Source organism: Oncorhynchus keta, chromosome 1, assembly GCF_023373465.1.
Source record: "Oncorhynchus keta strain PuntledgeMale-10-30-2019 chromosome 1, Oket_V2, whole genome shotgun sequence".
Classification (NCBI taxonomy): domain Eukaryota; kingdom Metazoa; phylum Chordata; class Actinopteri; order Salmoniformes; family Salmonidae; genus Oncorhynchus; species Oncorhynchus keta.
In genome coordinates, this window is record NC_068421.1 from 77,741,337 (window position 1) to 77,768,978 (window position 27,642).

At 46.9% G+C, this 27,642-nt stretch overlaps 1 protein-coding gene and 1 long non-coding RNA gene across 5 annotated transcripts in view; both read left to right on the top strand.

The window, feature by feature from the left end:
• The window catches only part of gmds (GDP-mannose 4,6-dehydratase), a 273,238-nt gene that overhangs the window by 55,531 nt on the left and 190,065 nt on the right, over nt 1-27,642 (top strand). For all 4 annotated transcript variants that reach the window (XM_052461433.1, XM_052461429.1, XM_052461437.1 and 1 more), the window contains 2 exons: nt 15,486-15,678; nt 20,669-20,773. In XM_052461433.1, coding sequence (XP_052317393.1) covers nt 15,486-15,678; nt 20,669-20,773 — 298 coding nt within the window. The remainder of the gene's footprint in view (nt 1-15,485; nt 15,679-20,668; nt 20,774-27,642) is intronic.
• LOC127907256 (uncharacterized) lies at nt 3,631-4,123 on the top strand. The gene is made up of 3 exons (XR_008063906.1): nt 3,631-3,661; nt 3,703-3,784; nt 3,935-4,123. It is a non-coding gene; the product is annotated as an uncharacterized LOC127907256 (long non-coding RNA).

Below are 27,642 nucleotides of genomic sequence, written 5' to 3' on the forward strand. Positions count from 1 at the left end.
TCCTGGGGCATGGTCCTAGGGCTCAGGTCCTCCGAGAGAGAGAAAGAAAGAGAGAAGGAGAGAATTAGAGAACGCACACTTAGATTCACACAGGACACCGAATAGGACAGGAGAAGTACTCCAGATATAACAAACTGACCCTAGCCCCCCGACACAAACTACTGCAGCATAAATACTGGAGGCTGAGACAGGAGGGGTCAGGAGACACTGTGGCCCCATCCGAGGACACCCCCGGACAGGGCCAAACAGGAAGGATATAACCCCACCCCCTTTGCCAAAGCACAGCCCCCACACCACTACACATCATACAGGCACGTGGAGGCCACACACACTACTGAGCCTCATTTTTACTTTTTTTAAGGACATTACATCAGCCTGTAGTGTGGTTTTCCACTTTAATTTTGAGTGTGATTCCAAATCCAGACCTCCATGGGTTGATACATTTGATTTCCATTGATCATTTTTGTGTGATTTTGTTGTCAGCACATTCAACTATGTAAAGAAAAAAGTATTCAATAAGAATATTTCATTCATTCAGATCTAGGATGTTATTTTAGTGTTCCCTTTATTTTTTGAGCAGTGTAGTTTATTCCGCTACTTGAGTCATCCCTCTCTGCTCTCTCTCTCCACGCCGCTTTCCACACAGACCTAGTCCCACCCCGTCACTCAAGGAGCGCATTTGTTGGTGCTTGACCACTAGACACGAGTTCAGTCTGCATGGTCAATGCAGCACATGCAACAATGATGATGACAGCAATGTTTCCAATTTGAACTCAATATAAATCCACAAAATGTTCGATAATTACAATATTAGTTTGTATTTTCTTAGCAAGTTATGCTAATTAGTGTTAGCTAGCGATTAGCATTAGTGGCTAACTAGCTAATAAAAGTACTGAGCCACAGCAAACGTAGCTAGCTAATACAGCCTGATACCAGTGCTGGTGGAGGCCTAAATCAACATGTTGTTTATGCAACAGTATCTTCTAAATAAAAGAGGAAGAAGCGAAGCATGAACACGTTGGCTACATGAATAAAGATTGAATGTAGGGAAAGCTTATAGGGTCCACTAGGAAACACGGAACATCACTTTGGTTCCTTACCTGTCACAATAACTCATCCATGGCATTTTCATTTTCATTCGTTGTCATGTCAAGCAACAATATACAACATAGTGCCCACTATTATTTATATTCTAACTATAGAATAAGAATAAACATTCTATTTCCATGATTCCAAAAGTTTACCCAAGTGTTATGATCAAAATCGCAATATTTGGTTAAAAATAAGGCCCATTGTTTTTGTCCATACCGTGACAGTGCGGAAATGATCTCAAATGAGTGCAGGAAATGCAGAAATTAATAGAAATGGTGAAATAATATTAGGTTGAAGTTAAATTGAACAGTATGAAACAATCAGAATTGATAAAGACCCCTTGAAAGAATTCAGAATAGACAGTTGAAGTCAGTCTACATACACCTTAGCCAAATACATTTAAACTCAGTTTCACAATTCCTGACATTTGATCCAAGTAAAAATTCCCTGTTTTAGGTCAGTTAGGATCACCACTTTATTTTAAGAATATGAAATGTCAGAATAATAGCAGAGAGAATGATTTATTTCAGCTTTTATTTCTTTCATCACATTCCTAGTGGGTCAGAAGTTTACATACACTCAATTATTATTTGGTAGCATTGCCTTTAAATTGTTTAACTTGGGTAAAACGTTTCAGGTAGCCTTCCACAAGCTTCCCACAATAATTTGGGTACATTTTGGCCCATTCCTCCCGACAGAGCTGCAGTAACTGAGTCAGGTTTGTAGGCCTCCTTGTTCTCAAACGCTTTTTCAGTGCTGCCCACACATTTTCTATAGGATTGAGGTCAGGGCTTTGTGATGGCCACTCCAATACCTTGACTTTGTTGTCCTTAAGCCATTTTGCCACAACTTTGGAATTATGCTTGGGGTCATTGTCCATTTGGAAGACCCATTTGCGACCAAGCATTAAGTTCCTGACTGATGTCTTGAGGTGTTGCTTCAATACATCCACATAATTTTCTTCCTCATGATGTCATCTATTTTGTGAAGTGCACCAGCCCTCCTGCAGCAAGGCACCCCCACAACATGATGCTGCCACCCCCGTGCTTCACGGTTGGGATGGTGTTCTTCGGCTTGCAAGCGTCCCCCTTTTTCCTCCAAAGATAACAATGGTCATTACGACCAAACAGTTACATTTTTGTTTCATCAGACCAGAGGACATTTCTCCAAAAAGTACGATCTTTGTCCCCATGTGCAGTTGCAAACCGTAGTCTGTCTTTTTAATGGCCGTTTTGGAGCAGTGGCTTCAACCTTGCTGAAAGGCCTTTCAATATTGTTATGTCGATATAGGACTCGTTTTACTTTGGATATAGATACTTTTGTACCCATTTCCTCCAGTATCTTCACAAGGTCCTTTGCTGTTGTTCTGGGAAGCCTAGTGGTTAGAGCGTTGGACTAGTAACCGGAAGGATGCGAGTTCATACCCCCGAGCTGACAAGGTACAAATCTGTCGCTCTGCCCCTGAACAGGCAGGTAACCCACTGTTCCCAGGCCGTCATTGAAAATAAGAATTTGTTCTTAACTGACTTGCCTGGTTAAATAAAGGTTAAAAAAAAAAATATATATATATAAAATCATACAATGTGATTTTGTGGGTTTTTGTTTTAGATTGCGTCTCTCACAGTTGAAGTGTACCTATGATAAAAATGACAGACCTCTTCATGCTTTGTAAGTAGGAAAACCTGCAAAATCGGCAGTGTATCAAATACTCTCCTCACTGTACATACATACATACATACATACATGTGTCTCTGGTTACCTAGGTGTCTGGTTAGATTGTAAACTCTCCTTCCAGACTCACAATAAGCATCTCCAATCTAAAACTTTGCCTTCCTATTTCGCCACAAAGCATCCTTCACTCATGCAGCCAAACATACCTGGCAGCATAAAACTGAGCATCCTACCGATCCTCGACTTTGGCGATGTAATTTTACAAAATAGCCTCCAACACTCTACTCAGCAAATTGGATGCAGTCTATCACAGTGCCATCCGTTTTACCACCGAAGCGCTATATACTACCCACCACTGCAACCTGTATGCGCTCGTTGACTGGCCCTCGCTTCATATTCGTCGCCAAACCCACTGGCTCCAGGTCATCTATAAGTCTTTGCTAGCCCCGCCTTATCTCAGCTCACTGGTCACCATATCAGCACGCGCTCCAGCAGGTATATTTCACTGGTCACCATATCAGCACGCGTTCCAGCAGGTATATTTCACTGGTCACCATATCAGCACGCGCTCCAGCAGGTATATTTCACTGGTCACCATATCAGCACGCGTATATTTCACTGGTCCAGCAGGTATATTTCACTGGTCACCATATCAGCACGCGCTCCAGCAGGTATATTTCACTGGTCACCATATCAGCACGCGCTCCAGCAGGTATATTTCACTGGTCACCATATATTCCAGCAGGTATATTTCACTGGTCACCAGTTCCAGCAGGTATATTTCACTGGTCACCATATCAGCACGCGCTCCAGCAGGTATATTTCACTGGTCACCATATCAGCACGCGCTCCAGCAGGTATATTTCACTGGTCACCATATTAGCACGCGCTCCAGCAGGTATATTTCACTGGTCACCATATCAGCACGCGCTCCAGCAGGTATATTTCACTGGTCACCATATCAGCACGCGCTCCAGCAGGTATATTTCACTGGTCACCATATCAGCACGAGTTCCAGCAGGTATATTTCACTGGTCACCATATTAGCACGCGCTCCAGCAGGTATATTTCACTGGTCACCATATTAGCACGCGCTCCAGCAGGTATATTTCACTGCACGCGTCCAGCAGGTATATTTCACTGGTCACCATATCAGCACGCGCTCCAGCAGGTATATTTCACTGGTCACCATATCAGCACGCGCTCCAGCAGGTATATTTCACTGGTCACCATATTAGCACGCGCTCCAGCAGGTATATTTCACTGGTCACCATATTAGCACGCGCTCCAGCAGGTATATTTCACTGGTCACCATATTAGCACGCGCTCCAGCAGGTATATTTCACTGGTCACCATATCAGCACGCGCTCCAGCAGGTATATTTCACTGGTCACCATATCAGCACGCGCTCCAGCAGGTATATTTCACTGGTCACCATATCAGCACGCGCTCCAGCAGGTATATTTCACTGGTCACCATATTAGCACGCGCTCCAGCAGGTATATTTCACTGGTCACCATATTAGCACGCGCTCCAGCAGGTATATTTCACTGGTCACCATATTTCACACGCGCTCCAGCAGGTATATTTCACTGGTCACCATATCAGCACGCGCTCCAGCAGGTATATTTCACTGGTCACCATATCAGCACGCGCTCCAGCAGGTATATTTCACTGGTCACCATATCAGCACGCGCTCCAGCAGGTATATTTCACTGGTCACCATATTAGCACGCGCTCCAGCAGGTATATTTCACTGGTCACCATATTAGCACGCGCTCCAGCAGGTATATTTCACTGGTCACCATATCAGCACGCGCTCCAGCAGGTATATTTCACTGGTCACCATATCAGCACGCGCTCCAGCAGGTATATTTCACTGGTCACCATATCAGCACGCGCTCCAGCAGGTATATTTCACTGGTCACCATATCAGCACGCGCTCCAGCAGGTATATTTCACTGGTCACCATATCAGCACGCGCTCCAGCAGGTATATTTCACTGGTCACCATATTAGCACGCGCTCCAGCAGGTATATTTCACTGGTCACCATATAGCACAGGCTGGCTCCAGCAGGTATATTTCACTGGTCACCATATTAGCACGCGCTCCAGCAGGTATATTTCACTGGTCACCATATTAGCACGCGCTCCAGCAGGTATATTTCACTGGTCACCATATTAGCACGCGCTCCAGCAGGTATATTTCACTGGTCACCATATTAGCACGCGCTCCAGCAGGTATATTTCACTGGTCACCATATTAGCACGCGCTCCAGCAGGTATATTTCACTGGTCACCATATTAGCACGCGCTCCAGCAGGTATATTTCACTGGTCACCATATTAGCACGAGTTCCAGCAGGTATATTTCACTGGTCACCATATTAGCACGAGTTCCAGCAGGTATATTTCACTTGTCGTCCCCAAAGCCAATTCCTCTTTGTCCGCCTTTCCTTCCAGTTCTCTGCTGCCAATGACTGGAACAAATTGCAAAAATCACTGAAGCTGGAGACTCATATCTCCCTCTCTAACTTTAAGCACCAGCTGTCAGAGTAGCTCTCAGATCACTGCATCTGTAAATAGCCCATCCGACTACCTCACCCCCATATATATTTTTTCTTCTCCTTTGCTCCCCAGTATCTCTACTTGCACATTCATCTTCTGCATATCTATCACTCCAGTGTTTAGTTGCTAAATTTGAATTATCTCGCCACTATGGCCTATTTATTGCCTTACATCCCTTATTTTACCTAATTTGCACACATTGTATATATATACTTTTCTATTGTGTTATTGACTGTATGTTTGTTTATTCCATGTGAAACTGTGTTGTTTGTGTCACACTGCTTTGCTTTACCTTGGCCAGGTCGCAGTTGTAAATTAGAACTTGTTCTCAACTGGCCTACCTGGTTAAACACAGGTGAAATCAAAAATACATACATACAAACACACACACAGACACTTTCCGTCCGCGTGTGTGTGTGATTGCTAATCGGAGCAGGAGCCCTAAGGCCTGACCACAGACGCCTGTAATAAGGTCTGCCATGTTTACACGCATGTTGATGTTTGTGAGGGAGAATGATTGATGGGTACTTGGTGTCTGCAGGCAAAATGGGCTGATTGGAATGGAGGGGTTCTCCTGTCTTTCCCAGGGAGTTCCTGCTCTGGTAGATAAAGTATTTTTTCACCAAAAGCTTGAGGACAAGAGTCCAGACCTCTCTCTCCCCACAAGCCTAACCACTCAGATGAACACACCCTGCCATACAACCTGCCATCATCGTTACATGTACTACCTATTAGAACGGTGCCTTATAGGACATGTACTACCTATTAGAACGGTGCCTTATAGGACATGTACTACCTATTAGAACGGTGCCTTATAGGACATGTACTACCTATTAGAACGGTGCCTTATAGGACATGTACTACCTATTAGAACGGTGCCTTATAGGACATGTACTACCTATTAGAACGGTGCCTTACAGGACATGTACTACCTATTAGAACGGTGCCTTATAGGACATGTACTACCTATTAGAACGGTGCCTTATAGGACATGTACTACCTATTAGAACGGTGCCTTACAGGACATGTACTACCTATTAGAACGGTGCCTTATAGGACATGTACTACCTACTAGAACGGTGCCTTACAGGACATGTACTACCTATTAGAACAGTGCCTTATAGGACATGTACTACCTATTAGAACAGTGCCTTACAGGACATGTACTACCTATTAGAACGGTGCCTTACAGGACATGTACTACCTATTAGAACGGTGCCTTATAGGACATGTACTACCTATTAGAACGGTGCCTTACAGGACATGTACTACCTATTAGAACGGTGCCTTATAGGACATGTACTACCTATTAGAACGGTGCCTTATAGGACATGTACTACCTATTAGAACGGTGCCTTACAGGACATGTACTACCTATTAGAATGGTGCCTTACAGGACATGTACTACCTATTAGAACGGTGCCTTACAGGACATGTACTACCTATTAGAACGGTACCTTAAAGGACATGTACTACCTATTAGAACGGTGCCTTATAGGACATGTACTACCTATTAGAACGGTGCCTTATAGGACATGTATAGTATTATCTCTTAATGAAGCTAAAATATTACTGATGGGGTTGGGATCATCAAGCCATTTGATGGGCCAAAACATTCATGGCATTCCATGCAAGTTGGAGCGTTGGGATGAGAGTGGGAACAGGAACAGACGGGGTGTGGACTCTAGACAGCGAGATTGGCCGCTCACGCATATCGATACCCATCACACAGATCTCTGGCATGAATGAGGGATGGAGACATGAGGAAGGATGGAGAGGTAGAGAGTGAGAGTAGGCCAGAAGGCATCTTTGAGGGACTTTCCAGACTCTTCTATAAATCCTGTGTCTGACAGCAGATCTCCTAGGTCTCTGTGTACCTGTGCTTGAACACAACACATACCTCTAGTACACATGTCATATCCCCCCACCCTCCCTCCCTTCCTTCCTTCCTTCATTCTCCCCTCTCCTCCTTACCCTCCTCTGCTAACTGTTTGAATTGTGTTTGTTCATCTCCATAGCTGCAGTGGCCTTCTCACTAGACAGCCAGCCAGCCAGCAGGAGTGAAAATCTTGGAAGAAAAACAGTGTGGGGATTTTGGGTCTTGTACAGTGATCTCTCATGTCTAGCTAGGTGATTAGGAAATCAATGACTTATCACAACTGAAGGATTCTACACACTATGGAGAAAGTAGATACAGAGCATAGTGTTGCAACATGGTTTTAGAAAATTTGTCAGTATGTCCAACCGGCCTCACAACCACAGACCACGTATACCCACGCCAGCCCAGGACCTCCACATCCTGCCTTTTCACCTGCGGGATCGTCTTAGACCAGCAAGGCGGTCCAAGTGGGTGGGCCTATAACCTCCCAGGTCCATCCATGGTTGTGCCCCTGCCCTGTCGTGAAATCCATAGATTAGGGCCTAATGAATTTATTTATATTGACTGATTTCCTTGTAGGAACTGTAACCCAGTAAAATAGATGAATTTGTTGGATGTTACGTTAATATTCGGAAAGTATTCAGATCCCTTTAATTTTTCAAAATTTTGTTTCATTTTAGCCTTATTCTAAAAGGGATGAAATATTTTTTTTAGCCCCTCATCAATCTACACACAATACCCCATGATGACATAGCAAAAGGACCCTGTGAAGATGCTGGAGGAAACAGGTACGCAAGTATCTATATCCACAGCAAGCGTCCACAGTTAGACGCTTGCAAGCCGAAGAACACCATCCCACCCGTGAATCACGGGGGTGGCAGCATCATGTTGTGGAGGTTCTTTGCTGCAGGAGGGACTGGTGCAATCCACAAAATAGAGGACATCATGAGAAAGAAAATTATGTGGATATATTGAAGCAACATCTCAAGACATCAGTCAGGAAGTTAAAGCATGGTCGCAAATGGGTCTTCCAAATGCACAATGACCCCAGGCATACTTCCAAAGTTGTGACAAAATGGATTAAGGACAACAAAGTCAAGGTATTGGAGTGGCCATCACAAAGCCCTGCACTCAGTCCCACAGAAAATATGTGGGCAGAACTGAAAAAGCGTGTGCGAGCAAGGACTACAACAAACCTGACTTAGTTACACCAGCTCTGTCAGGAGGAATGGGCCAAAATTCACCCAACTTATTGTTTGACGCAAGTTAATTGTGCGTCGCCCCATTGTGCGTCGCCCCATGGACCTCCCGGTCGCGGCCGGTTACGACAGAGCCTGGGCGCGAAGCCAAAGTTTCTGGTGGCACAGCTAGCGCTGCTGTGCGTATTTAATCAATTTTAGAACAAGGCTGTAACGTAACAAAATGTGGAAAAACTCAAGGGGTCTCAATACCTTCTGAATGCACTGTAAATGTCACTGGTATCCCACTGCACCCGGCTAGTGGGTAAGGCCTCTCTCTTGTGTGACATTGTTCTATTGACGTGGTAACACACACACACTCACATTTTTGCAGTTATGGGGTTAATGCTTTCTCTTTCTGGTGTCAAGTGTTTGATGGCAGTGTGTGTCACTCCAATATCTCTTGTTTTATCCCGGGAAGGGGAGAGACAGCAGTAGAGATAGGAATGTTTATGCGGGGGCTGTTATTGTTATTCTGAGCCATTTTAAGAACAAATTATGTCCAATGAAAACACAGGGACGATTTACGATGTGACGCAAGTTACAACAAGTCTCTGAATGATGTTAAATGATTGATCCGCCACTCTCGCGCTCTCTTTCTCTCTCTCCTCTCACCCTCTCTCTCCTTCCCCCTCTCCCACTGTTTGAGTGTTATTGTGTCTGGTTCTTAGGGATTGGCAAATTGACACATCATAAAGAAAAATAGATCTCTGTTTTTCTAACAAGTATGTGTACACGGTATGAGTGACAATTAAAACAAGACAGGACTAGAGAGAGAGGCTACCTGAGGACACAGAGATGTAAAGATACATATACATGCATGCATACATGCATACATACATACATACATACATACATACATACATACATGCATACATACATACATACATACATACATACATACATGCATACATGCATACATGCATACATACATGCATACATACATACACATGCATACATACATACACACGCATACATACATACACATGCATACATACATATACACATGCATACATACATATACACACGCATACATACATACACACGCATACATACATACACATGCATATACACACGCATACATACATATACACATGCATATACACACGCATACATACATATACACATGCATATACACACGCATACATACATATACACATGCATATACACACGCATACATACATGCATACATACATACACACACACACATATACATACAGTAAAAGGCCTAAATAATTTTGCATAGATGTGTTGTAACAGTGGGCTATATAAGGAGATGTTTAAATTTAAAATGCAATGTATCCCAAACCTTGCAGGGAAGAATAGCCTATTATGTTCTTCCAGAGTAGCCTACAACCTCAATGTCCTTAAACTCTCATCTTCCAGAGTAGCCTACAACCTCAATGTCCTTAAACTCTCATCTTCCAGAGTAGCCTACAACCTCAATGTCCTTCAACTCTCATCTTCCAGAGTAGCCTACAACCTCAATGTCCTTCAACTCTCATCTTCCAGAGTAGCCTACAACCTCAATGTCCGTCAACTCTCATCTTCCAGAGTAGCCTACAACCTCAATGTCCTTAAACTCTCATCTTCCAGAGTAGCCTACAACCTCAATGTCCTTAAACTCTCATCTTCCAGAGTAGCCTACAACCTCAATGTCCTTAAACTCTCATCTTCCAGAGTAGCCTACAACCTTAATGTCCTTCAACTCTCATCTTCCAGAGTAGCCTACAACCTCAATGTCCTTAAACTCTCATCTTCCAGAGTAGCCTACAACCTCAATGTCCTTCAACTCTCATCTTCCAGAGTAGCCTACAACCTCAATGTCCTTCAACTCTCATCTTCCAGAGTAGCCTACAACCTCAATGTCCGTCAACTCTCATCTTCCAGAGTAGCCTACAACCTCAATGTCCTTAAACTCTCATCTTCCAGAGTAGCCTACAACCTCAATGTCCTTAAACTCTCATCTTCCAGAGTAGCCTACAACCTCAATGTCCTTCAACTCTCATCTTCCAGAGTAGCCTACAACCTCAATGTCCTTAAACTCTCATCTTCCAGAGTAGCCTACAACCTCAATGTCCTTCAACTCTCATCTTCCAGAGTAGCCTACAACCTCAATGTCCTTCAACTCTCATCTTCCAGAGTAGCCTACAACCTCAATGTCCTTCAACTCTCATCTTCCAGAGTAGCCTACAACCTCAATGTCCTTCAACTCTCATCTTCCAGAGTAGCCTACAACCTCAATGTCCTTAAACTCTCATCTTCCAGAGTAGCCTACAACCTCAATGTCCTTCAGCTCTCATCTTCCAGAGTAGCCTACAACCTCAATGTCCTTAAACTCTCATCTTCCAGAGTAGCCTACAACCTCAATGTCCTTCAACTCTCATCTTCCAGAGTAGCCTTCAACCTCAATGTCCTTCAACTCTCATCTTCCAGAGTAGCCTACAACCTCAATGTCCTTCAACTCTCATCTTCCAGAGTAGCCTACAACCTCAATGTCCTTCAACTCTCATCTTCCAGAGTAGCCTACAACCTCAATGTCCTTCAACTCTCATCTTCCAGAGTAGCCTACAACCTCAATGTCCTTCAACTCTCATCTTCCAGAGTAGCCTACAACCTCAATGTCCTTCAACTCTCATCTTCCAGAGTAGCCTACAACCTCAATGTCCTTAAACTCTCATCTTCCAGAGTAGCCTACAACCTCAATGTCTACTCCCAGGTTGTGTTCTAACAGTCTGCTATCGGAGGAGATCACTTTAAAATGGATGCCAAGTAAAAACTATTTATTGCAAAGTTTAACAAACTTCACTGAACTGAACTTTACTGTCACTGAACATTTGACTAAAACACATGTATTCAATGAACAGTGCAGATGCCAAGTCTGGGAACAGAGTGACAGTAAGATCTCCCTCAGAGTATGTGATCACGGGTTCCAAAAACGATTTGAAATATCATTTACATTTAAGTCATTTAGCAGACGCTCTTATCCAGAGCGACTTATATCGGTTCTGAATTCAAATTCAAAGATGTCTGTACAAAGAATGGGACACCTTGAGTTTGAAAAAAGGATGACAGGGATGTACTGTATCTTATGTTCTTTCTGAGGATGACAGGGATGTACTGTATCTTATGTTCTTTCTGAGGATGACAGGGATGTACTGTATCTTATGTTCTTTCTGAGGATGACCGGGATGTACTGTATCTTATGTTCTTTCTGAGGATGACAGGGATGTACTGTATCTTATGTTCTTTCTGAGGATGACAGGGATGTACTGTATCTTATGTTCTTTCTGAGGATGACAGGGATGTACTGTATCTTATGTTCTTTCTGAGGATGACAGGGATGTACTGTATCTTATGTTCTTTCTGAGGATGACAGGGATGTACTGTATCTTATGTTCTTTCTGAGGATGACAGGGATGTACTGTATCTTATGTTCTTTCTGAGGATGACAGGGATGTGAAAGAAATAGTGTAAAATGTGTTCACTGTCCTGCTCTCATTCTGGTACATGTTTTTCAAAATACTAATTTGCGTTATCAGAGGAGTCCGTTGAATTTAATGTTGATGTGGTTGTGATGCTGCTCTCCAACAGGGTTGGGTTCACTTCCTTTTCAATTCAATCAATTCAGGAAGTAAACTGAGATTCCAAATTCAATATAACCCTGCTCTCCAACATCTGCCAGGTCTCTGGTCGTAGGACTGAGGACCATACTGTGTGTTACCTCCTACATGTGTGTGTACATTTTCCAGCTCTTCATGGTCTTGTTGTTCTAGATTGTTCATATAGTCTCTGGGCATCAGGGCCTGTATTGGGTTGCTGTTTGTTATATGTGATAGGGAGAAACATAGGCCTTTGGAGGTATGTGAAGAGAAAGCATAACAGTTTAAAGATATTTCATATTTATGCATCTATCAAGACACAGTCGGTCTGTGCTCTGAAATGTGTATTCCAACCGTCCGTGTACAAACCTTTTTAACCTTTAGCTCGATTTTGTTCCTTTTTTGACCGTCTGAATATTTGCTTTGTGGCTGGTGGACCCCCAATGCTGACAGAGCTTGGCTGAGTGCCTGGACCTAGAACAATATCAGCCAAGGGGGGTTGGTGAGAGCGAGGAGCCTGGCCAGACACAAACTCACACACAGGAACGCCTGGCCTCTAAGCCGTCAGCACTGCACCCTGCCTTACATAATGACAGAGTGTGGAGGCATTAAGGCAATTTGTTTGATTTAAGTTGTCAAGGCAGGCTGGACCCTGTCCCTTTCAGCTGGTTTTGATACCCAGGCTCATGTGTGTGTTTTCATTCTGCATACCTCCTCTGTGAAATAAAAACCAGAGGAATGGACAGGCTCATCTCAGCTAGGGAGGTAACAGACCGTACGTTCTGTGAGAGGCCAGAGAGAAGGGGGATGGGGAGTGACAGAGGCTAGGGCTACACAGAGGAGGGCGAGGAGGAAGAATGAGGAGGGTAGGAGGCAGAGATCAGAGGAGGGGTGTGAGGAGGAATGAGAATATAAAGGAAGATGAGAGGGTGGAAAGGAGGGAGAGGAAAAGCATAACAGAAAGCCGTAAAGAAGGGTATAATGAGGAAGGGAAGTGGGTGTCTGTGAGAGCAGGGATGACTGTGGGTGGGGGCGGGCGTTAGCTGCCTAGATAGTGGCCTTACTCTCTCACACCCATGGTTCCGTTTAACGGTTCATTTAGAGAAAGAGAAACAGCTCATTTTCCCCCCTCTGTCCTCTGCTCGGTTCTGCTTGGTCTAACTGCCTGCTAGTGTAGGGTCTTGTTTCACACACCAGCTGTAGACAACACAGTGGGAGAAAGCACGTATGATTTGGCCGGGTGTGTAGATGAATACACATATTGCTAGTAGTTGGTGTGCATGCATGCAAGCTTGTGGGCAGTGTGTGGAACGTTATTGAAAACGTTTAAAAGAGTGAGTGGTGCGTCAGGGTTAGTTAGACTGAGCTCTGGGGAACAGAGGAGTTGAATAGAAAGTGATATAAACCAATGTGTGTGTTCACGAGTTCAGCTCTTCATCCCAGAGCTCTGCAGCAGTAGTTGGGAAGCAGTAAACTGTTGATCCGTTTCAGCTGTGCAGAACATGTGTTTACAGTAAACTGTTGATCTGTTTCAGCTCTGCAGCAGTAATTGGGAAGCAGTAAACTGTTGATCCGTTTCAGCTGTGCAGAACGTGTGTTTACAGTAAACTGTTGATCTGTTTCAGCTCTGCAGAACGTGTGTTTACAGTAAACTGTTGATCCATTTCAGCTCCGCATCAGTAGTTGGGAAGCAGTAAACTGTTGATCCGTTTCAGCTCTGCAGCAGTAGTTGGGAAGCAGTAAACTGTTGATCCGTTTCAGCTCTGCAGCAGTAGTTGGGAAGCAGTAAACTGTTGATCCGTTTCAGCTGTGCAGAACATGTGTTCACAGTAAACTGTTGATCCGTTTCAGCTGTGCAGAACGTGTGTTCACAGTAAACTGCTGATCCGTTTCAGCTGTGCAGAACACTAAACTGTTGATCCGTTTCAGCTGTGCAGAACGTGTGTTCACAGTAAACTGTTGATCCGTTTCAGCTGTGCAGACGGTGTGTTCACAGTAAACCACTGATGCGTTTCCGCTGGGCAGACAGTGTGTTCACAGTAAACCACTGACACGTTTCCGCTGGGCAGACAGTGTGTTCACAGTAAACCACTGATGCGTTTCCACTGGGCAGACAGTGTGTTCACAGTAAACCACTGATGCGTTTCCGCTGGGCAGACAGTGTGTTCACAGTAAACCACTGATGCGTTTCCCCTGGGCAGACAGTGTGTTCACAGTAAACCACTGATGCGTTTCCGCTGGGCAGACAGTGTGTTCACAGTAAACCACTGACGTGTTTCCGCTGGGCAGACAGTGTGTTCACAGTAAACCACTGACGTGTTTCCGCTGGGCAGACGGTGTGTTCACAGTAAACCACTGACGTGTTTCCGCTGGGCAGACAGTGTGTTCACAGTAAACCACTGACACGTTTCCGCTGGGCAGACAGTGTGTTCACAGTAAACCACTGACGTGTTTCCGCTGGGCAGACAGTGTGTTCACAGTAAACCACTGACGCGTTTCCGCTGGGCAGACAGTGTGTTCACAGTAAAGACACTCTCCAGACTACCCCTCCGCTGGGCAGACAGTGTTTTGAACTTCTTGGTCCAGTAAACCACTGAGCTGGGCAGACAGTGTTTGTAAACCACTGACGGGTTTTTTCTGGGCAGACAGTAGTTACTGACTTCCATCTGTAGACATATTGTCCGCTCAGATCGGTGTAAACCACTGGCTGTTTCCGCTGGGCAGACAGGACGCAGACAGTGTGTTGTTGGTACCCTGACGTGTTTCTATGACAGTAAACCACTCGTGTTGGCTGACCAGACAGTGTGTTCACAGTAAACCTGGGCAGGACTGAGTAAGACCACGCCGTGTTTCCGCTGGGCAGACAGTGTGGGCAGACGGTGTTTCCGCTGTTCACAGTAAACCACTGGCAGACTTTCCCTCCCTGAGTCTGTGGCATTTCTCTCTCTCTCTCTCTCTCTCCTTCCTCCCTCCCTGGAGTCGTGTTTCTCTGTCTGGGCAACCACTGGGCTGGGCAGACAGTGTGTTCACAGTAAACCACTGACGCACGTTTCCGCTGGGCAGAAGGTGTGTTCACAGTAAACCACTGACGTGTTTCCGCTGGGCAGACAGTGTGTTCACAGTAAACCACTGTGCGTTTCCGCTGGGCAGACAGTGTGTTCACAGTAACCAAAGACAGACACAGTAAACCACTGACGTGTTTCCGCTGGTCAGACAGTGTGTTCACAGTGAACCACTAGGTGTTTCCGCTGGGCAGACCACGTAAACTTTTCAACTTACAGACAGTGGTAAAACACACACACACACAATTGTTTCCGATGGGCAGACACACACACACACACACACACCCACACACACAACTTCTTTCTTTGACGTGTTCTTTAACAGTAGTATGACTTCCATCTGTATTGATGTGAATATTTTCTCTCCTACTCAGATCTCTTTTGAGCTGGCTGAGTACACAGCTAATGTGGACGGTGTTGGTACCCTGCGTCTGCTGGACGCTATAAAGACGTGTGGCCTGACCAACAGTGTCAAGTTCTACCAGGCCTCTACTAGTGAACTCTATGGGAAGGTACAGGAGATCCCTCAGAAGGAGACCACGCCGTTCTACCCCCGCTCACCTTACGGTAAAAACACACACACACACACATACTCACACGTCTCTACTTGGAGTACATTTAGACTTATTTCTTATGAACGCCCTTTGAAGGTTCTATGCCCTGGCACTGCTCTTCAAAAGGTGTGTGTGTACAGAGAGGGCTTCAGAGTTGGCGCTCCCTACACACCTCCCCAGGCTAAACGTCTGAAGACTGAGTGGGTCTCACTTTAACAAAGACACCTTTATGCCCAACACACTCTCTCTCCTTCACACACACACACACACACACACACACACACACACACACACACACACACACACACACACACACACACGTGTGTCTTGTGTGTCAGTGTGATATCAGGTTTCATGTTCTGTGTTGTCTAAATGTTCTCCTCCCTGACACATTCCCTGCCTGCCTGTCTGGCAACACCTGATCTGACTGTATGGGAGTGATGGGAGGCAGCATACCATAATAACCAGGACCTGGAGGGGGCATGGCGTAACCATAGTGACCTCCCTTCTCCTCCTGTCCATGTTAATGTACCGACCCTGTGACTTAATCAACCAGCAGGGCTCCTCTTTATTTCCCTCCCTCCCTGAGTCTGTGGCATTTCTCTCTCTCTCTCTCTCTCTCTCCTTCCTCCCCTCCCTCCCGGAGTCTGTGGCATTTCTCTCTCTCCTCTCTCCTTCCTCCCCTCCCTCCCTGAGTCTGTGGCATTTCTCTCTCTCTCTCCTCTCTCTCTCTCTCCTTCCTCCCCTCCCGGAGTCTGTGGCATTTCTCTCTCTCTCTCTCTCTCCCCTCCCTGAGTCTGTCATTTCTCTCTCTCTCTCTCCTCCTCCCCTCCCTGAGTCTGGCATTCTCTCTCTCTCCTCTCTCCCTCCCTCCCTGAGTCTGTGGCATTTCTCTCTCTCTCTCTCTCTCCTTCCTCCCCTCCCCTGAGTCTCTCTCTCTCTCTCTCTCTCTCCCCTCCCTGAGTCTCTCTCTCCTCTCTCTCTCTCTCTCTCCCTGAGTCTGTGGCATTTCTCTTCTCTCTCTCCCCTCCCTGAGTCTCTCTCTCTCTCTCTCTCTCCTCCTCCCCTCCCTGAGTCTGTGGCATTTCTCTCTCCTCCTTCCTTCCTCCTTCCTCCCCTCCCTGAGTCTGTGGCATTTCTCTCTCTCTCCTTCCTCCCCTCCCTGAGTCTGTGGCATTTCTCTCTCTCTCCTTCCTCCCCTCCCTGAGTCTGTGGCATTTCTCTCTCTCTCCTTCCTCCCCTCCCTGAGTCTGTGGCATTTCTCTCTCTCTCCTTCCTCCCCTCCCTGAGTCTGTGGCATTTCTCTCTCTCTCCTTCCTCCCCTCCCTGAGTCTGTGGCATTTCTCTCTCTCTCCTTCCTCCCCTCCCTGAGTCTGTGGCATTTCTCTCTCTCTCCTTCCTCCCCTCCCTGAGTCTGTGGCATTTCTCTCTCTCTCTCTCTCCTTCCTCCCCTCCCTGAGTCTGTGGCATTTCTCTCTCTCTCTCCTTCCTCCCCGAGTCTGTGGCATTTCTCTCTCTCTCTCTCTCCTTCCTCCCCTCCCTGAGTCTGTGGCATTTCTCTCTCTCTCTCTCTCCTTCCTCCCCCTCCCCCTGAGTCTGTGGCATTTCTCTCTCTCTCTCTCTCCTTCCTCCCCTCCCTGAGTCTGTGGCATTTCTCTCTCTCTCTCTCTCCTTCCTCCCCTCCCTGAGTCTGTGGCATTTCTCTCTCTCTCTCTCTCCTTCCTCCCCTCCCTCCCCGAGTCTGTGGCATTTCTCTCTCTCTCTCTCTCTCTCTCCTTCCTCCCCCCTGAGTCTGTGGCATTTCTCTCTCTCTCTCTCTCTCCTTCCTCCCCTCCCTCCCTGAGTCTGTGGCATTTCTCTCTCTCTCTCCTCCTCCCCTCCCTGAGTCTGTGGCATTTCTCTCTCTCTCTCCTCCCTCCCTGAGTCTGTGGCATTTCTCTCTCTCTCTCTCCTTCCTCCCCTCCCTGAGTCTGTGGCATTCTCTCTCTCTCTCCTTCCTCCCCTCCCTGAGTCTGTGGCATTTCTCTCTCTCTTCTCTCTCCTCCTCCCTCCCTGAGTCTGTGGCATCTCTCTCTCTCTCTCTCTCCTCTCTCTCATTTCTTCTCTCTCTCCTCCCTCCCTGAGTCTGTGGCATTTCTCTCTCTCTCTCTCTCTCTCTCTCTCTCTCTCTCCTCCCTCCCCTGAGTCTGTGGCATTTCTCTCTCTCTCTCTCTCTCTCCTCCTTCCTCCCTCCCTGAGTCTGTGGCATTTCTCTCTCTCTCTCTCTCTCTCTCTCCTCCCCTCCCTGAGTCTGTGGCATTTCTCTCTCTCTCCTCCCCTCCCTGAGTCTGTGGCATTTCTCTCTCTCTCCTCCCCTCCCTGAGTCTGTGGCATTTCTCTCTCCTTCCTCCCCTCCCTGAGTCTGTGGCATTTCTCTCTCCTTCCTCCCCTCCCTGAGTCTGTGGCATTTCTCTCTCCTTCCTCCCCTCCCTGAGTCTGTGGCATTTCTCTCTCCTTCCTCCCCTCCCTGAGTCTGTGGCATTTCTCTCTCTCTCCTTCCTCCCCTCCCCTGAGTCTGTGGCATTTCTCTCTCTCTCTCTCCTCCTCCTCCCCCTGAGTCTGTGGCATTTCTCTCTCCTCTCCTTCCTCCCCTCCCTGAGTCTGTGGCATTTTCTCTCTCTCTCCTCCTCCTCCCCCCCTCCCTGAGTCTGTGGCATTTCTCTCTCTCCTTCTCCCCTCCCTCTCTCCCTCCCTCCCTGAGTCTGTGGCATTTCTCTCTCTCTCCTTCCTCCCCTCCCTGAGTCTGTGGCATTTCTCTCTCTCTCCTTCCTCCCCTCCCTGAGTCTGTGGCATTTCTCTCTCTCTCCTTCCTCCCCTCCCTGAGTCTGTGGCATTTCTCTCTCTCTCCTCCTCCCCTCCCTGAGTCTGTGGCATTTCTCTCTCTCCTCCTTCCTCCCCTCCCTGAGTCTGTGGCATTTCTCTCTCTCTCTCCTTCCTCCCCTCCCCGAGTCTGTGGCTTGTCTCTCTCTCTCTCCTTCCTCCCCTCCCTCCCCTGAGTCTGTGGCATTTCTCTCTCTCTCTCCTTCCTCCCCTCCCCCTCCCTGAGTCTGTGGCATTTCTCTCTCTCTCTCTCCTTCCTCCCTCCCCTCCCTGAGTCTGTGGCATTTCTCTCTCTCTCTCTCTCCTCCTCCCCTCCCTGAGTCTGTGGCATTTTCTCTCTCTCTCCTTCCTCCCCTCCCCCTGAGTCTGTGGCATTTCTCTCTCTCTCTCCTCTCCTCCCCTCCCTCCCTGAGTCTGTGGCATTTCTCTCTCTCTCTCCTCCTTCCCCCCCTCCCTGAGTCTGTGGCATTCTCTCTCTCCCTGAGTCTCCTTCCTCCCCTCCCTCCCTGAGTCTGTGGCATTTTTCTCTCTCTCTCTCCTTCCTCCCCTCCCTGAGTCTGTGGCATTTCTTCTCTCTCTCTCTCTCCTCCTCCCCTCCCTGAGTCTGTGGCATTTTTCTCTCTCTCTCTCCTCCTCCCCCCTCCCTGAGTCTGTGGCATTTCTCTCTCTCTCCCCTCCCTCCCTCCCGAGTCTGTGGCATTTCTCTCTCTCTCTCTCCTTCCTCCCCTCCCTCCCGAGTCTGTGGCATTTCTCTCTCTCTCTCTCTTCCTCCCCTCCCTCCCTGAGTCTGTGGCTCTCTCTCTCTCTCTCTCTCCCCTCCCTCCTCTCTCTCTCTCTCCTCCTCCCCCCTGAGTCTGTGGCTCTCTCTCTCTCTCTCTCATTTCTCTCTCTCTCCCTCTCTCTGGCATTTCTCTCTCTCTCTCTCTCTCCTTCCTCCCCTCCCTGAGTCTGTGGCATTTCTCTCTCTCTTCTCTCTCATTCCTCCCCTCCCTCCCTGAGTCTGTGGCATCTCCCTCTCTCTTCTCTCTCATTCCTCTCCTCCCTCCCTGAGTCTGTGGCATCTCTCTCTCTCTCTCTCTCTCTTCTTTCTCATTCCTCCCCTAACCCCCTGAGTCTGGCATCTCTCTCTCTCTCTCTCTTCTTTCTCATTCCTCCCCTAACCTCCCTGAGTCTGTGGCATCTCTCTCTCTCTCTCTTCTCTCTCCTTCCTCCCCTCCCCGAGTCTGTGGCATCGCTCACATCAGTGGAGGAGAGAGTGAGAGTGCAAGGTTAGAGAGGAAGGTAGGAAGGAGATGAAAAGAGTAAGGAGAGCAAGGAAAGAAGAATGAAAACTGAGAGAGGTTATTATTCTTGTGCCTGCTTCTACTCATCATTAGAAAGCAGAAACTATCTGTGGTACAGCACCACTGTACTCTGCTCTCAAATATTATGACTCGACTCTCTCTCTCCCTCGCTCTTTCCCTTCCTTGCTCTCTCTCTCTCTCTCGCTCTCTCTTTCTCTCTCTCTCTCTCTTTTTCTCTTTCTCTCGCTCTCTCTTTTTCTCTTTCTCTCGCTCTCTTTCTCTCGCTCTCTCTTTCTCTCGCTCTCTCTTCTTCTCTTTCTCACGCTCTCTTTCTCGCACTCTCTTTCTCGCTCTCTTTCGCTCTCTTTCTCTCGCTCTCTTTCATTCTCTTTCTCCCGCTCTATTTCTCACGCTCTTTCTCTCGCTCTCTTTCTCTCACTCTCTTTCTTGTGCTCTCTTACTCACGCTCTGTCTTACTCTCGCTCTTTCGCTCTCTCTCACTCTCTTTCTCATGCTCTCTATCTCTTTCTCATGCTCTCTTTCTCTCGCACTCTCTTTCTCTTTCTCATGCTCTCTTTCTCATGCTCTCTTTCTCATGCTCTCTTTCTCTCGCACTCTCTTTCTCTTTCTCATGCTCTCTTTATCTCTTTCTCATGCTCTCTTTATCTCTTTCTCATGTTCTCTTTATCTCTTTCTCATGCTCTCTTTATCTCTTTCTCATGCTCTCTTTCTCTTTCTCATGCTCTATTTCTCTTTCTCATGCTCTCTTTCTCTTTCTCATGCTCTCTTTCTCTTTCTCATGCTCTCTTTCTCGTGCTCTTTCTTTCTCTCGCTCGCTCTCTTTCTCTCTCTCTCTATCAGGTGCTGCTAAGTTGTATGCTTATTGGATTGTGGTGAACTTCAGGGAGGCCTATAACCTGTTTGCTGTCAACGGGATCCTCTTCAACCACGAGAGCCCAAGAAGAGGTGAGCACTGTAGCACACCTCTATAATGTGCTAACTGCTGCAGTCATGTCTGCTATGGGTGAAGCTCATTCCTACTTTTTTTTCAGCCTCTTAAAAAATGTAATAATATGCGTTGAGGTCTGAGAGGTCCTGAGCGCTGGTTTAACCTGATTCACACACCAGTGTGACCTGAAATCAATACCACATGACTGAACACACACACACACTCTGCTGTGCCCAGGTCGTCTATTCAGGTGTTTATGATTTATCCCTAATGAAGTCCCCAGCCACGACCCAATACAAAGGTCAGAGGTCAGCCAGTAAATCCTAATGTTTTAGAAGAGAGATGGTAGAAACGGGAGGCTGTGGGAATGGGTATATAAGCTAGATTTCAGGGACTGGTTAAGAGACTCGTATGGCTGCATGGAGAGACCGACAGGAGACAGACAGAGAGATGGTTAGGAAGGGAAATGGATTGAGAGAGACGGACATGAAATCCACCAACACACAACCTACCAATATCTAGACAAGAACCACACTGTCTCTTACCCCATCACCCTACCCATATTTAGACAACAACCACACTGTCTCTTACCCCATCACCCTACCCATATTTAGACAACAACCACACTGTCTCTTACCCCATCACCCTACCCATATTTAGACAACAACCACACTGTCTCTTACCCCATCACCCCCTACCCATATTTAGACAACAACCACACTGTCTCTTACCCCATCACCCTACCCATATTTAGACAACAACCACACTGTCTCTTACCCCATCACCCCTACCCATATTTAGACAACAACCACACTGTCTCTTACCCCATCACCCCCTACCCATATTTAGACAACAACCACACTGTCTCTTACCCCATCACCCCCTACCCATATTTAGACAACAACCACACTGTCCCTTACCCCATCACCACCTACCCATATCTAGACAACAACCACACTGTCCCTTACCCCATCACCCTACCCATATTTAGACAACAACCACACTGTCTCTTACCCCATCACCACCTACCCATATTTAGACAACAACCACACTGTCCCTTACCCCATCACCACCTACCCATATCTAGACAACAACCACACTGTCCCTTACCCCATCACCACCTACCCATATCTAGACAACAACCACACTGTCACTTACCCCAACACCCCCTAACCATATTTAGACAACAACCACATTGTCCCTTACCCCATCACCCTACCCATATTTAGACAACAACCACACTGTCACTTACCCCATCACCCCCTACCCATATTTAGACAACCACACTGTCCCTTACCCCATCACCCTACCCATATTTAGACAACAACCACACTGTCCCTTACCCCATCACCCTACCCATATTTAGACAACAACCACACTGTCCCTTACCCCATCACCCCCTACCCATATCTAGACAACAACCACACTGTTCCTTACCCCATCACCCTACCCATATTTAGACAACAACCACACTGTCCCTTACCCCATCACCCTACCCATATTTAGACAACAACCACACTGTCTCTTACCCCATCACCACCTTCCCATATTTAGACAACAACCACACTGTCACTTACCCCAACACCCCCTACCCATATTTAGACAACAACCACACTGTCACTTACCCCATCACCCTACCCATATCTAGACAACAACCACACTGTCCCTTACCCCATCACCACCTTCCCATATTTAGACAACAACCACACTGTCACGTACCCCAACACCCCTAACCATATTTAGACAACAACCACATTGTCCCTTACCCCATCACCCCTTACCCATATTTAGACAACAACCACATTGTCCCTTACCCCATCACCCTACCCATATTTAGACAACAACCACACTGTCCCTTACCCCCCCATATTTAGACAACAACCATTGTCCTACCCCATCACCCCATATTTAGACAACAACCACACTGTCTCTTACCCCATCACCCCTACCCATATTTAGACAACAACCACACTGTCCCTTACCCCATCACCCCCCCCTAGACAACAACCCATATTTAGACAACAACCACACTGTCCCTTACCCCCATCACCACCTACCCATATTTAGACAACAACCACACTGTCCCTTACCCCATCACCCTACCCATATTTAGACAACAACCACACTGTCTCTTACCCCATCACCCCCTACCCATATTTAGACAACAACCACACTGTCCCTTACCCCATCACCACCTACCCATATTTAGACAATAACCACACTGTCCCTTACCCCATCACCCCTACCCATATTTAGACAACAACCACACTGTCTCTTACCCCATCACCCTACCCATATTTAGACAACAACCACACTGTCCCTTACCTCATCACCCTACCCATATTTAGACAACAACCACACTGTCCCTTACCCCATCACCACCTACCCATATTTAGACAACAACCACACTGTCCCTTACCCCATCACCCCTACCCATATTTAGACAACAACCACACTGTCCCTTACCCCATCACCCTACCCATATTTAGACAACAACCACACTGTCCCTTACCCCATCACCACCTACCCATATTTAGACAACAACCACACTGTCCCTTACCCCATCACCCTACCCATATTTAGACAACAACCACACTGTCCCATCACCCTACCCCATCACCCTACCCATATTTAGACAACAACCACACTGTTCCTTACCCCATCACCCTACCCATATTTAGACAACAACCACACTGTCCCTTACCCCATCACCCTACCCATATCTAGACAACAACCACACTGTCCCTTACCCCATCACCCCCTACCCATATTTAGACAACAACCACACTGTCCCTTACCCCATCACCACCTACCCATATTTAGACAACAACCACACTGTCCCTTACCCCATCACCCCCTACCCATATTTAGACAACAACCACACTGTCCCTTACCCCATCACCCTACCCATATTTAGACAACAACCACACTGTCCCTTACCCCATCACCACCTACCCATATTTAGACAACAACCACACTGTCCCTTACCCCATCACCCTACCCATATTTAGACAACAACCACACTGTCCCTTACCCCATCACCCTACCCATATTTAGACAACAACCACACTGTTCCTTACCCCATCACCCTACCCATATTTAGACAACAACCACACTGTCCCTTACCCCATCACCCTACCCATATCTAGACAACAACCACACTGTCCCTTACCCCATCACCCCCTACCCATATTTAGACAACAACCACATTGTCCCTTACCCCATCACCCTACCCATATTTAGACAACAACCACACTGTCCCTTACCCCATCACCCCCTACCCATATTTAGACAACAACCACACTGTTCCTTACCCCATCACCCTACCCATATTTAGACAACAACCACACTGTCCCTTACCCCATCACCCCCTACCCATATTTAGACAACAACCACACTGTCCCTTACCCCATCACCCTACCCATATTTAGACAACAACCACACTGTCCCTTACCCCATCACCCCCTACCCATATTTAGACAACAACCACACTGTCCCTTACCCCATCACCCTACCCATATTCAGACAACAACCACACTGTCACTTACCCCATCACCCCCTACCCATATCTAGACAACAACCACACTGTCCCTTACCCCATCACCCTACCCATATCTAGACAACAACCACACTGTTCCTTACCCCAGCACCACCTACATATATCTAGACAAGAACCACACTGTCCCTGACCCCTTCTCCATCTTCTGGGCAGCTCTCGCATTATCTTTCCCTAGTTTCTCTTTCTCTTTTTCTCTCTCACCCTTCTTCTCTCTCTCACTCTATCACAGCATTGTTACAGCAGTATGTTCTATCTTGGCCCCCCCCACACGCACACACACACATCCACTTTTACGTTGCGCTACTGCGTTGCTTAACCCAGGGTGGCGTTTTGGTTGGCTGGCCCACTCTTTGTTTACCCAGAACCCCCGCCCGGTTCCTGTTACGACCCCGGCCATCTCACTGTGCGGGTTTTGGACTCCCCCTCTTTCACTACTCAGGAGACGTGTGTGTGTGTGTGTGTGTCTACGGGCAGGCGTGTGTGTGTGCGTCTACGGGCAGGCGGGGGGTTTGTGTGTGGCAGTAGTGGTCATGACTCCAATCTCTCACGGCACTTTTCCTTTATAAACTCATGAAATCCCAGGGAATTCAACAGAAAAAGGGGGAGTCTGATCTGAAGAAATGTGTGAAATAACAAAGTATATGAGAGAGAAGAAGAGAAGACAGACAGAGGTCCGATAGTATTCTTAGTCATTGTAGACTTACAATGTCTATAATAAGCGGTGCAAAGCAGTGTTTCTGTATGTGTTTGTCCGTGTGTGGATGTGTTTGATATTAAAAGGCCATTCATTACCTGCCTGCTGCCCTCCCTCTCCCCTCCCACTGGGTCATTAGTCACTAATGGAGCTGGGAGCTGATGATGTCATACGATTCTGTAGAAATGACATCACCGCCTCCTCCACCTCCACCCCCACATACAGGAAACACTTGTCCCTGCGTGCCACACGTGGCCTGGCGGACGGTGTGTGTGCATTTGTGTGTGTCTATGAGTGTGAGTGTGTGTGTGAGGCTGGCTGGCCCTGTCTGAGGGAGTTTTCCAGAATGACCCGGAACACTGAGTCCCATTGCTCCTGGCCTTTATCTGTCTAACTGGGCACCAGTCACACCACTGTTCTGGTCTGGTGTGGTGGCTGCTGGGAAAGGGCTGGACTGAAAGGATGACCACACACACTCTTTCTCACCGCTGTCTCCAAGGTTTCCTTCAATCCTTCTTTCTTTCCTGTCGTTCTGATGAGGTTGCCACAGTTAACAAATAGCATCTCGATCTCTCTCGCTCTCTCTCTCTCGCTCTCTCTCTCTCGCTCTCTCGCTCTCTCTCTCTCACGCTCTCTCTCTCGTGCTCTCACTGTCTCTCGCTCTCTCTCGCTCTCTCTCTTTCGCTCTCTCGCTCTCTCTCTCGCTCTCTCGCTCTCGCTCTCGCTCTCGCTCTCTCTCTCGCGCTCTCTCTCTCGCGCTCTCGCTGTCTCTCGCACTCTCTCGCTCGTTCTCTCTATCTGTTCCTCCTTCGTTCCTTCGTGTCGTTGAGGTGAACAAAAAGCTCTGTCTGTTCCCAGGTCAGCTCCTAGCTAGGATGATGAGTTAATCCCAGTTGGAATTTATCTTCAGGATTTTCTTACCTCGTCTCTTAAACACCCGTCTGTTCCACCAATAAACATAGGATTCTTATTTTTCTGTTGTAGAAAGGTTCTGAAATCAGAACTCAGGACAGTTGAGAAAGGAAAATAACCTTTGGGCTAATCCAGCATGAACCAAAGCAAACAATGTATCAGGCCGTATCTACCGGCCTGGACAGTTCACACTGCGGCTAGGTGGTTATAGCTCTAGAATGGTTAGCTTAGCCAGTTAGCCATAACAAACACAGACCCCCTGCTGATAAGGCGTGGGGATTAGTATGCTGCACACACAGTAAATGGACTCCATATTGGCCCTGTAATAAGATACACAGCAGCTTTACTGAGTAGCTCACACAGCGTAGATTAGGACCCTACAGGATCACTGAACAGAACTGAACTGCCTCATCTGTCAATAATCTCTCTGTAGGTCTCATTTGATGTCTGTCTGATGGGCTTTATACTAGTATAGGCTCTCAGGTATCAAGACCTCGGCACACCTGCTGATTTAAATGTGCATGTCTGCAGGCTCAGGCTTGAGGTCACTTCCCTCTGCTGTACTCTCGCTGTATGATGAGCGATTAGTGATATTCTAGGTCGTTTCGGTTCAATTATTTTAAAATAATCACGATTTCGGTTTCAACTATTTTATTTCAACATTAATTGCATTAACAATTAATGACATTTGCATGATTTTGGAGATTTTTTATGGAAATTTCAAAGCCCAAAATTGTGAACATTCAATTGAAAATATTCCATTGCCTCTGTCAGGTCCACGTTGGGTGGACATCAATAGAATAACTATGAAAAGCAGTAGCAGCCAGCCGCACAACGTTCTCTCTGTGCTCTCAATACTGACTTGTCTTCAATCATCCTATTTAGCCAGGCTAGCCTGCCGAAGTACGCTGCAGAGCTCTCTGACAATCATTTACTAGTTCTTCAAAGTAGATAAGGCATACTTTCACAAACGGTCTCTATGCCTCCATCAACATGGTGTTGTGTACATTCCTCTCATCCAGTCTACAGTATAGATTACAGAATAATATACTGCCATGTTTAGGGAGAAAATTCAATTTGGGAAGTCAATGGTGGTCCTAAAACACATATATACAGCCACTACACCCAATACACGCCCAGCCTGCTTCCCTTTCAGCTATCTGGTTTTCGTCAGTATTTCACGTAAGGATCATATTGTAGAGATGTAATGGGATATATTTGGTGGTATTAAAGATGTTATTTTGTAAAGGTTATCTTTTGGAGGTGTTCATTCAAGAGGTTTTGTTGAGTGTATCCTTCCATCCTGCACCCTCACAGAGCGTAGCTTATCCCTCCCTGCTCAGCGTGACTGAGCTGTTTCATTTTTCATTCTCTCGTTCCATCTATTCTGTTGAGAGAGGGCTGATTAAAAGGAAGCCTAAACATGAGGTGAACTGTGGCCAGGTGAAGAGGAGAGAGACACCCCCAGACGACAGGTGTTGAAAAGACTCTCCTTCCTCTCCCTCTTCCCCCTCTCCCCATCCACCCTCCCTTCTCACTTGACCCAATGACCTCGAAGGCGGGGAAAACGGGGCTGTGATGTCACTAGTCTCGCTCTCAGGTACATCTTCACTCATCACCACACCTGTGTTTATGTTGCCGGGCGGCTACGGTGACTAAGCATCTGGATGACTGAGGTGATGCTTTTAGCTGTACTAATGACACTCTGAGGTTACTAAACC